Source organism: Panthera tigris, chromosome C1, assembly GCF_018350195.1.
Source record: "Panthera tigris isolate Pti1 chromosome C1, P.tigris_Pti1_mat1.1, whole genome shotgun sequence".
Classification (NCBI taxonomy): Eukaryota; Metazoa; Chordata; class Mammalia; order Carnivora; family Felidae; genus Panthera; species Panthera tigris.
In genome coordinates this window covers 117,121,458-117,136,939 of record NC_056667.1, presented here as the reverse complement: position 1 = coordinate 117,136,939, position 15,482 = coordinate 117,121,458, and the positions used below count along the sequence as shown (strand labels likewise).

General features: G+C 42.5%; 1 protein-coding gene across 4 annotated transcripts in view; it reads left to right on the top strand.

The window, feature by feature from the left end:
- The window catches only part of EPB41L5 (erythrocyte membrane protein band 4.1 like 5), a 142,589-nt gene extending 131,233 nt beyond the window's left edge, over window positions 1-11,356 (top strand). For 3 of the 4 annotated variants that reach the window (XM_042994259.1, XM_042994258.1, XM_007091162.3), the window contains 3 exons: window positions 988-1,029; window positions 1,396-1,526; window positions 6,684-11,356. In XM_042994259.1, the coding sequence (XP_042850193.1) occupies window positions 988-1,029; window positions 1,396-1,526; window positions 6,684-6,750 (240 nt within the window). In that variant the 3' untranslated portion in view covers window positions 6,751-11,356. The remainder of the gene's footprint in view (window positions 1-987; window positions 1,030-1,395; window positions 1,527-6,683) is intronic. The other variant, XM_007091163.3, reaches the window with a different exon arrangement.
- The last annotated feature ends 4,126 nt before the right edge of the window (window positions 11,357-15,482 follow it).

Sequence of the window (15,482 nt, the reverse complement as noted above, 5' to 3'; positions counted from 1 at the left end):
GAAGTCAGACACTTAACTGACTGAGCCACCTAGGCGCCCTTTTATCTTGTTTTTTAAGTCTTATTTGAATGGAGTTTATATAGATATATAAATTTATATACTGTATACATATTATATACATAGATACATTTATATGTTACATAAATGGAGTTTAATCCATTTATATTTACTGTAATTATGGTTATTATAGGATGTGTTTCTGCCAAACCATTTTTTTGTTTACTTTTACCATGTAGTCTTTCTCTTTCTCTGTCCTTTTTATTTCCTGTGATAAAAGTACATTTACTTTATATTGATGGGAAAGTTTTATGTTGTATTTTTGTTCTTCTGGTGGTCACCTAACTTATTAATAAGACCTGGACTTATGTTAATTTTTTCCTATCAGGATCTAAGGCCACCAGTCTAGGGACTAGTCTGATTTTGTATAAAATAGGAAGAGTTCATGAAATTATAATTCTACACATAGCAGTAAGATCTAGAAAATTAAACATTAAAAAGAATGTAACAAAGACCCTGTGAGTCAGGAGCAGTATGAATGTTTGCGTGTGCATGATAATCAGGGAATGACCTGTATATAAACAGATTTGTTTTTCTGTGTACGTCTTTTGTGCTGTTAATTTGGATTAGTCACAATCCACTGTTCAGGATGCTACCAAGAAGGCTATGATTGTTTGCAGTGAACTGAAATGTCAGAAAATAAAATGTTAAACTGGATGCCAGGGTTGGGGAGCGAGGGAAGTCCATTAATAAGGAACTGAAAGTAGAAACAGCATTCTTGGAGTAGAACATTTTTAAATTAAAGAGATTCCCTCTTAAGTGGTGAGTATGGCATCTGTGTCATAGAAAAGGATCTTGGATTCAAAGTGCGTGTCAGCTTAGGGGGAACCATTAAGAACTGTGCACTTCATAGGAGAAGAAAGCATTATGAGAATGATTATGAAAATCAGACTTCCCTAAAAGTAAACACATATATAACATTTATTTTAGGTATCTTCAACATCCATGATCACACCACGGTGGATTGTGCCGGTAGGTGAATGACATTGGCGGTTTTTCTTTTGGTTGCCCTGTCAGAGTAAAGCTAAAGCCTGAGGAAAACCAGGCTCTTGCTTTTCCCTAAAAATGTGGGGGCATTCCCAGAGTTCTGTTAACTGGACTTAATGGCTTCAAACTAGTGATTTAATTTTTCTATTTGTAAATGCTCATTAAGGATGCTGACAAAAACAAATAAAAATCTGAGGTGAAAGATGGTAAAAAAACAAACCCAAACAGCCATGACCATCAGGATGCTCTTACTTATGACCATAATCATTAGAGAAGATGACTTGGAGCTGAAGGGCTGACGCCCGGGTGGGCATTGTCACCCCTGCTTACATGCCTTGTCTTCTCCCTCAGCAGAGCCGTGTTCTTTCTGATGGACTGGCAGGAAGCGTGCCGTCCTTGGCGGGGAAGGAGGGACATGGTAATAGAGAAGCAGCCTCGCTGATTTCTGCCCCGGCACCATTCTTGGTGGATGCTGTGACCAGGTGAGGAAATTATTTCTCCATTGCAATTCTTAGGCATCTGTTAGGAAAAAATAGTAAAATTAATATATTTATAGCAGTAATGTCAGTTCTTCTTTAATTCAACTTAATTGAAACTGGGTAAATTTTTTCTGTTTATTATTTAGAATAGTGTTTCTTTCTATTTTCTTGTCAGTCTTCTACAAAATTATGAAGTAGGCCTTATTATTACTAGGTTTTTTTAATGAAATCTTCATAAATGTTAATAGGCTTATCTTGAAAAATTTATATTTGTTTTCAAATTCATTTATATCTTTTCCTTTCATGCTTTAACTGTTATGTTGTCCATCAGTAAGGTGAAGAGTCACAGATAAGAGGGAGATAGGAGATTCCCAAGGTGAGGCTCTGGCACACGTTGTACTGACACCTGTTACAAGCTTATTTCAGCATATCGCATGCCACAAACAGAAGCTGGACTCAAAAGACCTTTCGCTTGGCATGTAGTTCTTCAGCTTTTCGTTGTCAGGACCAAAACTGTGCCTCTTTTGCAAAAGATGTACAGTTGCTTTCATTCTCACCTCGGACTTTTTTCTGATTATGTCTGTTTCTCATATCTTCTTTGGATGCCGAGAGTGTAAGTCAGTTGAAGTAGATGCTTTCCTAACTAGAGAAAAATTTCCTAATTAAGTGAAAAAAATTATTAGAGCTGATTAGCTTGAGAGAAATTGATAGTTTCATTTTAAGTCGTTTTCTTATCTCCACAGTCTTTAATATAATCACTCACTCAGCAAACACTTATTGAATGTCTGTTATGTACCAGGCCTTGATTTTATCTGGTTTGGCAGCACTGAAGACAGCAGTGAATAAGACAGACATGGGACTTGCCTTGGGGAACTCACGTATAGTTGTCAAATAGCACCTTATACAATCTTAATAGGTTATTTTTCTAACCATTTATATGCCTAATAATTGCCACTGTAAAAATAGAAATTACATGTAGAGGACCAGGTGATAATGCTTTGTAATTGAGTTTATGCGTTCTTAAGGACTTGTAAATTAAAAATGACAGATGAAAGAAGATTGTCTGCTCTCCTTCCCAAAACAAAGTAGTCATAGAAGAATTAAAGAGATCAAAGATGACAGTAGTGCACCTGAAACTAATATAATGTTAATATGCCAATTAGACCTCAAAAAAAAAAAAAAAGATAAATCAGTGGAACAGAATAGAGTCTAGAAACAAACCCACACATACATAGTTACCTCATTTGTGAAAAAGGGGTGGTGCAGTGCTATGCAGTGCTACTGACAGACTGGATGATCTGTCAGTAAATCAGCTGGACAAATTAAACATCCGTGAGGGAAAAAATTAATCTTGACCCAACCTCAGACTATACACAAAAATCCATTCTAGATGGATTTCAGATCTGAATGTGAAACATCAAATAATAATAAAGCTTTTAGAAGAAAACATAAGCAAACATCCTAGAACTCAGAAAAGATTTTTTAAACAACTCACAAAAATCTTTAGTCATACAGGAAAAAAATGGTAACTTGGGTTATATCAAGAACTTCTGTTTGCCAAAAGAAGTAACTGGAAGATCTCAAAAAGGGAAGCCACAGAGTGAGAGAAAATATTTGCACTTCCTTCCACCTTTGCATTTATCTCTATCTCTCTGTCTTTGACAAAGGACTCCTATCTAGAATATATAAAGAGCTATTGTAAATCAATAAGAAAAAAATAGCTAAATAGAAAAATTGGCAAGACTTGAATAGGGCAGTTTACAAGAGGACATCCAGATGGCCAATAAACATACAAGACAGTGTGCGACCTGACTAGTCACTGAGGAATACAAATTCAGTTTTCTTCTTGTTTTTTTTTTTAATCTGCATGCTGGTTACAAAGGTATGTTCGATTTGCAAAAAGTCATCAAGCTGTAAACTCATGCTATGTGCACTTCAATATATATGTGTGATAATTAGTAATTTTTTTTTTTTTTTAATGATGACTGGTCACATCTCTACAGATTCAGATTTACTTTGGGTGCTGTGTGTAAAATTTTACTTTAAAGGCATAAGACCACAAGAACAAAGAATAGAGGAGAAGACAACAGCAGTTGAAAGATTTCAGGTTGTGGAAGCAGAGAAATAATAGTAACCAACTTCACAGAGAAGGGAAAAATGAAATCTAGGCCTAAAAAGGGGAGGGGGTGGAAACTGAGAAGATAAAAAAGCCAGCCAGTTTCCACTGCAGAACCCTGAAAGAGCTCAGGAATTGGAGGTACCAGATATTTGTGAAGATGGGGCAGAAGGTAGGGCTGAGAATCTGAGGACTGGTTGAAAAGATTTATAGCATAGACACCCCCCCCAACCTCACTGTACCCATGCCAGCATGATTCTTCAGGTTTTTTTGTGGAAGAGCTGGGCCAGAGGGGCTCCAGATGTGAAGAGTTTCTGTTTAGAGTAAGGCTCTGAGCTGAAGCAGAGGTAACTCAAAGTCCGTACACTGAAGGGTGAGACAGCCAACCTTCCTTCTTTCTCAGCTTCCAGAATGTTGTTGGCCAAGTAAAATGTCTTCAGCTGAGAAATAAGAGGATTATTCTCTAGAGAAACTGACCAATAAAGACAAAAGGCTCCCAGAGACTAACTTTTGTGGCTGCCCTGATGAGATTGCCAGGAAACCTGCCCGGTGACTCTACTGCAAGCCCATTAGTGTAGGGAGTGTGCTTATGTGTATAGTTTCCAAATGGCATTCCAGTGCTTCACTTTTAAATAGGAATGGGTGCTTCCTTCATAAGTGCGAAGAGGGCCAAAAATTATCAGATGTCTGAGGGAAAATTAATTAGAACAGGTAAACTGAAAAAGAAACGGGGGAAAGAAAGGAATATGAACATCAAAACCTTCACAAAACAATAGTTTCATGAGAGAGGAGATGCTGCATCCGTGCAACAGTAACAGGAAATGAAAAAGAAAAAACGCAGTATTCTTAGAAATTATTAACCATGTTAAAAATAAAATCCGTGGAAGATCCGTTGAGGAACTCTCCTAAAAAGTAGAACAAAAAGATGAAAATTGGGACAGAAGAGAAAATTGGAGGATTGGTCCAAGGAGTCCAGTATATGAATCATTAGAGATCCGAAAAGAACAGAGTAATTGTAAAAGAAATGGAGATTTCTCAGAACCCAAGTACTTGAGTTTTTAGATTCAACGGACCTGAGTACCCAGCACAGAGAATGAAAATAGACAACACCAAGGACTCCTATTCAGAATATCTGAGTTAAGAGAGGATGTAAGTCTTCAGAGAGGGAGGAAAAAGTATGTGAAAGGATTGGCAATCAGAATGACAGCAGACTTCGCTGAAAGTAAGAAGATAATAGAGCAATGCCTTCAGATTTCAGGAGGAAAATTATTTTTCACCTAGATTAAAAAAATTTTTTTTTGTTTATTTTTGAGAGAGAGAGAGAGAGAGAGAGAGAGTGAGAGAGCAAGCAGGGGAGGGGCAGAGAGAGAGGGAGACACAGAACCTGAAGCAGGCTCCAGGCTCTGAGCTGTCAGCACAGAGCCTGATGGGGCGCTTGAACTCATGGACCATGAGATCATTACCTCAGCTGAAGTCAGACACTTAACCAACTGAGCCACCCAGGCACTCCATACCTAGGTTTTTATATCCAGACTATCAATGAAATGTGAGATTAGAGTGAGCATAGAGTTTCTCTAAAATATGTACTTCCCAAGTGGGCTTACTCACTGGAGATGTGTTCCATCAAAATAAGATGATTATCCAAGAAGACATGGGACCCAGGAAACCGGTGCAGGAATTAACCAGCAGGAAGGTGGAGGGAAGTTCCAAGGCAACAGCTGCCCTGCAGGTCTAGAAGTGATTCTGTACAGATTTGAAGAGGGGGGTACAGAGTTCCAGGAAGGATATTACTAAGAAAAAATACAAACAAATGGCCTTACCCCAGTGTTTAAACAGTTACATGACCTGTCTGGATATACTGTGAAGAGATCCATGGTTCTATCTGCAAGCTTAGGGACAAATTAGAAATAAGTACAGAAAACTGAGCAGACAGTCACAACAAAAAAGGAAGCAGTTCTTTAGTCCAGGAACAACGAATTGTATAAGAAAAAAACATAATATACGTCTGTCAATTGTGGAAATATTCCACATTGTGGAAATGATTACAACACTGAATATCTATGTGATCAAAATTATTTCCACAACTGTTGAAAAGATAGGAAGGGAGGATTGGGGAGCTGGTGAGTGGGCTATAAGAATGGTAAGCCCTGCCAGTCCATGACAGGAAGTCATTGTAGAAAGAGGCCACTTAGACTCTTGCTAGTTGTGCATCACAGTCACTTGGGGGACTTATTAAAACACAGCTTACTGGCTCCAGCCTCAGAGTCTGTGATTCGTATGTCTCGGTGGTGCCTAAGAATCTGCATTTATAACAAATTCCAGGGACTACACCTTGAGACCCGGAGACACAGAAAAGTGAAGGAAAATACTGAAATAAAAGAAAACTGTTGAAAGTGTTTGTCTCTGTGTAGTAGTAATGAGGGAGGTGGCACATGATGGCTGTTGCGTCTATAAAGTTTGTTAGTAGTTTCACCACGTTAAACTGTGTTCTCTGTACTGTATATTTTAAGGTTTTCATGAAACTAGATGACGTTACATCCTTGCATCTGTGTACATGCTCTTCAGCTGTGGCAGAGACTGTTGGGCACTCATGCAGAGCCCACAGCCTTTTCTTTTTCACATAACTCTGATTACCTGCCGTGGGAACTGAGCCACAGCCATCTGGGACTATCTGTGTAAAGCACAGAATCGTGTGCCCCCTTCCCTTGGTAGTTTTTGAGCGGGTTGCTGTCATGCTCTGCATAGTATTGTTCTTGCTATTCATAATAACCCTGACTCATTGACAAATGAGTAAGTGTTTGGTACCTTTTATTCAAGGAAGTAGGGGAAATTGATACCTTTAGATTTCATTTCAAGATGAAATAAGCATCAATTATCTAGAAAATTCCCTTCTGTAAATGTCTCATTGCTAAATTTGGTGCTGCAGCATAGTCACTTTAGGTTTTTCACTGTCAACCTGCTCCATGTAGCACTGGTGGAGAAATCCATGTTGTTCCCACCCCAGTGGTTTTACTGAATAACGAGTAACCCATTCTTCCTTTCAGCTCTGTTCCAACGTTGGCCGAAGAAGCCATCTTGAAACAGAAGTGTTTACTGACTACTGAGCTCTGAGGGTTTGGCTCCTTCTCACTTATAACTGGAATGCCCAGCACTCTGCAGCTGTCCGTCCTGGAATCAATTTCCGCTGGAATGTGTTGGGTTCAGGAGCTTGTCCTTACTTGTGAGTTAAAAAAGCTCACCTAGATTAGACTTCAACTCAGTGAAAAACATTTTCCGTCCAACTGGAAGGGCTTAATTACACTACGTATTTGATCAAATGAGGGTATCTACCTATAATTGTATTGCAGTTGTCAATTCTTGAAACGAGAATTACTTTCTCTGTGGTTTCCTTCAAACTCTTGGCTCCATCTAGTGGGTGTAATTGTTCATAACCCCTCCATAACCAGAGGTCTCTGGTAGTCAGTAATAGCCTTTTGAATGTTATTTCTCTCCCTAGTATCAGGATAAGTGTCATTGATCTGAATGCCTGTTAGAGAACTTGCCCTTACCCATTGAATACCTAGAAATCAGGAATTTAGGAAATTAATGAGGGCATTATGTAGGTAGATTAAGGCCTAGCTTGTTTACAGTTATTACAGTACTAAAAAGAAGTTTAGAATACAGAAGGTTTCCAGATGTCTCCCATACTTTTAACATCTTACTGGACTGGCTATCTTAATACTCCCAGGTTTACATTAAGGTTAAGATAAACTGTGTGTATTTTGCGTCATATTTTTTTTCAGCCTTGCTTCCCTATAGGAAACACATGCACCACACACATAGACTGTAACTTTTCAGCCTGGACGGAGATAGCAGTCACTTCCCTACACTGCTACCAGTTTGGACATAGACTTCTTTTCCTTTTAATATGGGCTAAATAAAGTTAGAACTCATCAACTAAAGACAATGAAACAAAACAAAAATACCAGGACAGAAATGGGGAATCAGGGAGTAGGGGGATTTTGTTTCTTGAACACCTACCATGTCTGAAACTACTCTGCATACTGGAAGAACTCCTATCTCACCTTATGTTAGGAATTTTGTGTTAATTTTAAAAAGTTTCTAGAAGTTCCTCGTCACTTTTGGTACACAAAAAAATTCTGGATATTAAAGTAGTACACGCTCATATAGAAAATAACAAAGATGCAAAAATAACCACTTGCAATTTCAGCATCCAGAAAAACACTATTATTTTGGCTTTAAAACTTAAGAATTCCCAGTTGCTACTGGGAATGAGGATAGTGTGGAAACCATCTTGGTATAGTTGTTAATCCCTGTGATCAAGGATTGATATCAAACTGTACCTCCTGGAATTTGATGTTTGGTTTTCTGCCCTGTATTATGTATATAATTGAGTGTTAATTTATGTTGCTCAGCATAAAAGAACATCCAGTTTTGTGACCTTTAAAACTCTGGTTTGGACTGTCCTGGGTTCCCTGTAGCACAGTCATGTGCTCAGGCAAACATGTGCTACTGTCTGATTGGAAAGATCAGGAATTTTAATCTCGTGCTGTTTCCCAGGGAGCTGTAGAGTTTGGAAACCACTTTTGCACGGAACAACTTTGGTGAAGGAAAGAAAGTTGGCGCTTCTTGCTGGCTTCCTCCTCTTAGCCATTGTGCTAAGCTTGTGAATTTCGTTGGTTGAGCTCTTGCCAATTCTTAATTGTAAAACACATTTTCTCGCAGCTGTAAGTGACAGCTAGAACCAGGGGCCTAGCCCGGGACATGCTGGACTGGCCATCAGCTTTCTAGTGTGCTGACAGTGCTAGAAGTACTGAAAGGTTCAAGTTGTGCCTGTAACCGCGGTACAGAACAGCTAAGGCATTACTAGCTTGGAAGGCCTCAACTTCCCAGCCAGTTTAGGAGCGAGCACCAGCCTCATTTTAAACTGTTTAAAATTGAGGAATAAGTTGTTAAAAATAGTCTATAACCTCTGTGTCTTCAGGTACCTGTATTCTTGCTGGTTAGAATATTGATAAAGACTTCCTTAAACTATATTTAAACCTCACGCTAAATTTTGTCTTCTGTCCTGGCATGAAGTGGTAAACATGGAAATTTATAATTTCATGATGAATTGGCCCTGACAGTGTAGGTGCCTGTCAAGTAGAATAACTTCCCTGTCATGTCTGCTGCTGCCGCCTTCCCCAGAGTTGCTGTGACGGCGATCTCGTTCTGCTTATCTGAGAGTGGGGGGGGGAGAGAACTGCAGGGCTCAGGATATCTGTGAATGTGTCCGAGAGGGAAGGGGAAAGTCCGTCTCTGTGATGAGAGAGAAGCATATATGTGTGAGTCAGTGAAGAATATGAGCAGAGGAAGGGATTTGAGGTGATGCTGGATAAGAAGGCAGGTTGGTTACAGCTATGGTGGCACTGCCCGCCGGTGACCTTCAGGGCTCAGTCTTCCACTGCAAAAGATTAAAACCCACCTGCACATCTGAATCCTCGGATAAACTAACTGAAGCTCGGATCCTCAGGTGAGCTCAAAGAGCCCCAGTGGCTGTTCCCAATGACAGCTGGGTGGGCAGGAAGTTTTTCTCCATCTAGAATGAGGTTCCCATGCACCTTAGTAAATACAGCTAAAAAGAAATACTGGCAACGTTATAATTATGTGAACATGTTTGAAAAGAGAGCAAGAACAATAGTTGATTTGAGCGCTCCAGCTAGAAAGCTGTTAGTGTTCTTCCCTTGGAAAGTAGCTCGGAGGTGATTTAGAGCTGAGATAACAGACCCAGATTGGCAACAAATAACAGGAGGCTGTTAGCCACAGGCTCAGCTTCTCTGTGGTTACTTTCTTCCCAGAGTTTCCAGTTCCGCCCTGGACTCCAGTAACTCATTAGGGTCAGCCATGAAGGCACTTGTGACTGGGAGCGGAGGGGCTGGCGCCGAGAGGGTGGCAGGCCTTCTTGTGTTGTCCTGAGGCGTCTCGAGGGTCTGAGGGGCTCCCTGAGACTGGGTTGCGGCCGCTGCTCCGTCTCCGGGCTTGCCGTGTATCCCGCCCCAGAGACACTGAGTACAGAGCCATGCAGCAGGTGCCTGCTGCCGGCCTTGGGGGAGCAGAAAGGACAGGAATCTCAAGTCAGGCCATGTGACAGTCCGGGCAGGGAAGGGAGAGGTGGTTTGGGGGCTTAAAATCAGATTGTAGGCTTCAGCTTTCTGCCCTCAACTCTTCTTCAGAACTTGTAAAGTGATAAATGAGATCCTGTTTCTCCCTGCTGTCACAGTAGCATTCTTGGAGACACTGGAAGGGGGCACCGTTCTCCCGCGCCTGCCCTTCTAGAAGCGCTGCTGAGTGAAGGAATGAGCAGATTCCTTTGAGCTTGATAAATTCAGACATTCCCTGAGCAGCTTTCTTAAGATGTTTATATTGTTTTAGGAAAAATTCTACTTAAAAATATTTCTTATAGCCTGCTGTCTGTTTTCACCTTTATCTGCTTTTGCATAATCACGGAAGTTCTGTGGACAATCAAGGATGAAAGCCCTGGGTTGTCCCTTGCATCTTAACTGCTTCTTCTCTCATGCTTCCCAATTTTGGCTAACACCGGCAACTCTGTCTTCTCTTACATAAGCCCTAGAATGAAAGTTCAGGTGTTGCTTCAGAGACCATTTTAGAGCAGGATTATTTGACAGTCTCTTACATAGAGAAAGATCTTCCATATTTTTCCATAAGTAAGGGTCCTGAGAAGCAAAGTTCTTGTCTCCTCATTTAGAGCAGGCATGAGCAAAGTTTTTCTGTAAAGAGCTGAGATAATACTTTACTGCTCAGCAGTGCCGTTGTTGTACAAAAGCAGCAAAACAGTAGGAAATGCATCGGCCGGCTGTGTTCCAGGGAAGTTCATGTACAAAAACAGGTGCTGCTTCCAACTTCAAGCTTCATGGAGTGGCAGCATGGCTCCCTGGGAGTCAGGCAAGTGTTCAGGTAGGTTCTGCAGCATCGTCCGCCACTGGGAGGCCCCTGACGTTTCTGGACGTTGTCGTCTTCATTTGCATGGACAGGGTGGTCGTGGGTCTCCCAGCTCTGAGCGTCTTTGTGAGGCCTGCCCGCTTCCTCATTAATCTTGCCTTCAGCCTTTTGGTTGCTTAGAAACCTGGAGTCTTCTGCAGTTGAAGAATGGACATTTCTGTATTATTTGTCCCTTTTTCCTCTCAAAAATTCAAACACTCTGGTTTTCGAATGATCAGACAAAAGTTGGAAGCTTTTCCTATCTATTAGCCTTCAGGATGAGGAGACTTGTTTGGATTATAGAAATTTGTCCTGAGCTTAAGTCTGCTGTGTGAACATGTGCCAGAGCCGGAATTATTTCCACTTTTAAGATAGGATACGTGAGTCTCTTTATCACATTGCTCGAGATAATAATTCAGTCACTTCCCAGGATTTCTTTTTATCAGGGAGGTGTTTTAGTACAGATCCCTTGCTCTTTTTATTTTCATAAATAAATTTTCTTACCTGGGTATGATAGACAGTTTAAAGGACCTCACTAACTATTTTGTGTTTACTTTTTATATATGTAAAGCTTTGCAGTAGCTTTTAAAGTGTAATTTATTTTTATATCAAGTGCACTATTCATTGTGTTCCACAGCTTTATATGACTTGTATTAGAAGCACTGCACTGAACTGAGTTGTTTGTATACTGACATGACAACCGTAGATGTGACCACAAATAAAGCTTTTGTGAAACATTTCTGTTTTTACGAGCTGTTCAGTTTTTTGGAAACTGTCTGGTGCCCGTTTTCTGTCTGCAGCACGATTGTTAGAGCTGCTGTTAGTAGGAAAGCGAGGGAGCGAGTGGAAGCAGTGAACGGGAGGAGCTGCAGCACCGCTCTCTGTGTTCATTTTAGTACGAGCGCTCCAAATTTGGGAGCAGAGGCACTTTCAGAGTTGGAAAAACCTCATTGGTCCTTCCCAGCACATCCTGGAAGCCACAGTGGCCATTCCAGAAGCCACAGGGTACAGCAGAAACACAGCTCTACTCAATACAGGAAACCTTAAATTATTTCAGAAGCCTGCGCTTCATTTCCGTTTTCTGGGACAGGGTGGTACCTTGTACGTGGAGCAGCGTCTGGTACAGGGCGGTAGGTGTCTTCTGTCACGCCACCCCAGGGAAGAACCTTGCTGCTGGACAGAGAGTCTGAGCGAGACTTCTGAGACCATTCTCTTCCCTGCTCCCCTCCTCTCCCTTCCGCCCAGAAGACAGACAGCAATTGGCCTTGGAAAACCAAGGAGCTTCAATTAGGTTCTGATGAGATGTGCAGAGAGAGGCAGGAATCTGGGCTCCATCACCTGTGCTGGAAGCCCTCCTCAAAGAGATTCGGCAATAAGCAACCAAAGTCACTCTAATGTGGGCAGAGTGACTCCTTGGGAAGATCTGGAGAGTTCTCTGACCAATAAGAAGGTGAGACGATGGGTGCAAGTGCGGACTCCTTCTCTGGCAACGGCAGGGACGGTCTGCCTGCTGCCTGACCAGCAGAGGGTACCTCCTGGCACCTTGAGTTGGGGACGGCAGGACACCTGGGAAGGCTGTGAGTCCCCAGAGGGAAGGGAATGGTTACTGGGCTACCAAGACTATATATGTATATATATATATATATATATATATATGTATATATATATATATACACACACACACACACACATACATACATACATGTATATATATATACATATATATGTATGTATGTATATATATATGCATATATATGTATGTATGTATATATATTGGTTGTTAAAATATGAAGGAAAAACAAAATTCAGGAGAGTAGACTGCAGCTGGATAATTGCTCTTTTAAGCCTTGGAGATATAGGGCTTGCACTTTTAAAAGAAATTGTATGTTTATACTCCAAAAACATGTATTCTAATGTTATTTCTGTTCTTAAAATATTAAACATTAAAAAAAATGAACCCAGCATGCCACACAGAAAGGGCTTTTGTGGTCAGTACCAAGGAAAGATAGGAGGGGCATGAAGGGCACTCAGGTCAGTAAGGCCCAAGAAAACGAGCTCAGTGTTGGTTTGGGGGCAGTGTGGTGGCTTAAGGTGATTTGTCCCAGCAGATGTTCAACCCAACTTGCTTAGGTTCCAAGGTTCCATCATGGAGGAGAGACCCTCAGGGGTACAGAGAGACCCTCTCTCCACAGCAGGGTCTCCCATGCCCTCATGGGCCCTGGTGGCCACTCCCTAGCTTCCCATAGTGCACCCTTCACGCCTCCAAGTGCATCATGCATAGATCAGAGCTAGCTCATGCTCTCAAGTCCGGAAATTAGGATGTTGGAGGGGGAGTAGAATTGCTGGATGACCTGGTCCCAGTCTTCCATGCGTAGATCAGAAAAGAGATCCAGAGAGGGAAGGAACTGACCCTTGGTTGTAGGGTCAGGGGTAGGAATTCCCTGCTCTCCTCCTCTCACCCACTTCCCTCAGCACTGCTAGTCTTGGCTCCCCATGCCAGAGTTGCCACAGAGCACAGTGTCACCTTTTCTGTGTCACCTCTGAGGCCCTTCCTGCCTGGCTCCAGAATTCCCATGGGAGAAGCTTATCCATGTCAAACCTCCATGGCTCCAAGCAAAGTCTCCTCAGAAAAAAACCACAGCACCGACCTGGAATGACCCACACACCTCTGCCATCCTTCAGGGCTTCAGAGGTCCTGGAACAGCCCCTTTCTCTTCTCCGGATTACAGCCAGTAGCCCTACCTCGGAGTGATCACTCCATGTTCACCATGTGCTCCCCAGTCCCACTGGTCCTGTCCTTTCAAGAGCTCTGAATATCTTCTAGCTGGCAAACCAACAGGACAGGTGTTCATGGGAAAGTCCCACCAGACACTCAGGGCTCTCACATGGTTTGCCATTGTTTCTTCTTTATTTTTTCTGTACAAAAATCTTTAACCTGTAAAAGAAAGAATCATAAACATTTTACGTTATTAGATCCTCAGATCTTACCCATAGCTGTATTTTGTGCATTTTTACCAACCTCTCCCCATTTCTCCCTACACTAGCCCTCAGCAACCACTCTTAAACTCTCTGTTCCTGAGTTTGCCTTTTTTAGATTCTACATATAAGTGATAGAATCCAATATGTGTCTTTCCCCATCTGCCTTATTTCACTTAGCATAACGCTCTCAAGTTCCATCCATGGTGTCACGAATGGTAGGATTTCCTTCTTTCTCGTGGCTGAATAGTAATATTCCACTGTATATATGACTCATTTTCTTTAGCCATTCATCCACTGATGGACATTTAGGTTGTTTCCATTCCTTGGCTATTGTGAATAATGCCACTGGTTCTTCTTAATCAGTTTTAGGTTAGGGACTCTTACACATCTGGACATGTGGGTAGTTTTGCATACAATTCCACGTGCTCATCGATCCCTTAGGAATCCTCAGGTCAGAAGCTCCTGCTCAGGATGGGAGTATCTGGCCAGAGGTGGTATTGGGGGTGGAGAGGGGCAGAGAGAAGGAAGGATTCTCCTGGGCAACTGATGGCTCCCCTCCCCGCTGTCTGCAGCACTGGCCAGCGGTACAAGCTCAACAGATGCTTGTGTAACGAAGGCCTGATGGCATACACAGTTCTCAGCCTAGGATAGTCAAGAACAGTACTTTAGGCCAACTGTTGAATTATAATAATATAAAAATATACCCTATCAGAGCCCTGCCATCAGCCTTTCTGCCTTGTGCTTTGTAAATGGGAGTGAGACTAGTACCTGCCTCATGGTGTGGTGAAGGTTACATGAGTTAATACCAGAACCCATCGGGGCACCTTTGTGGCTCAGTCAGTTGAGCGTCTGACTTCAGCTTAGGTCATGATCTCACACTCCGTGAGTTCGAGCCCCGCGTCGGGTTCTGTGCTGACAGCTCGGAGCCTTGAGTCTGCTTCAGATTCTGTGTCTCCCCCTCTCTCTGCCCCTCCCCTGCTCATGCTCTGTCTCTCTTTGTCTCAAAAATAAATAAAAACATTAAAAAAAATTAAAAAAAAATACCAGAACCCATCTACGTGCTCATGGCCCTCAAGTCCCTATCTCCAACCCATATTTCTGCCTGAACCACCCCCCGCCCCCCGCTCCTGGCTCCATGTGGATGTTACTCGGGTACCTCAGACTCAGTGTATCATAAGCCACACTTAAAGTAGTTCTCCCAAAGCTCCCCACCCCCACATGTGCCCAAACTTCTGCTTCTCAGTGATCCTGGTCTCAGTGAGTTGTTGACTTGCCCTTGATTCCTCTCTCTGTCCTCCCATGTTCTATCAGTCCTCAGACCCCTGCTGGGTCTGTCTCTGAAATGCCTCCTCATTTTTGCAACTACACCCCTTGACCAAGTCAGCATCTGGCTTGACTTGCATCAGGCAGTTGCCTTCGTCAGATGAATCCATTTTCCAACTGTAGCCAGAAATGAGGTCACGCTCCTCCTCAGCACTAAAACAGTAATGGCTTCCAATTGCCCGGAACACAGCATCCAAACTCCTTTGCTGGCTTCCACAGCACGGCCTCCAGCTGTGCTGCTAGCTTCCACTCCTTTGGGTGGCCTGTACTCACTCTCATGACTGGGCCTTCCCTCCTGCTGGGAACTCCTTGGCCCCGGGCCCTGTGCCCTGAGGCTTCTCATTGAGGGCCCAGGTTGCACATCACTTCCTCCAGATGTCCAACCCCCCAACGTGTGCTCCAACATCAGCCCATCTCCACTGTCAGCACCTGTGTGAGTTACTTGTTAACTGCCTTCCTGCTAATACAAGTTCCTCCCTTGCTACATCTGGGGTACCCGGTGTGCTTCCGGGCATGCAGTTGGTGCTCAAATGTTTGTTGAATGAAAGCTGGGAACTGGGGAG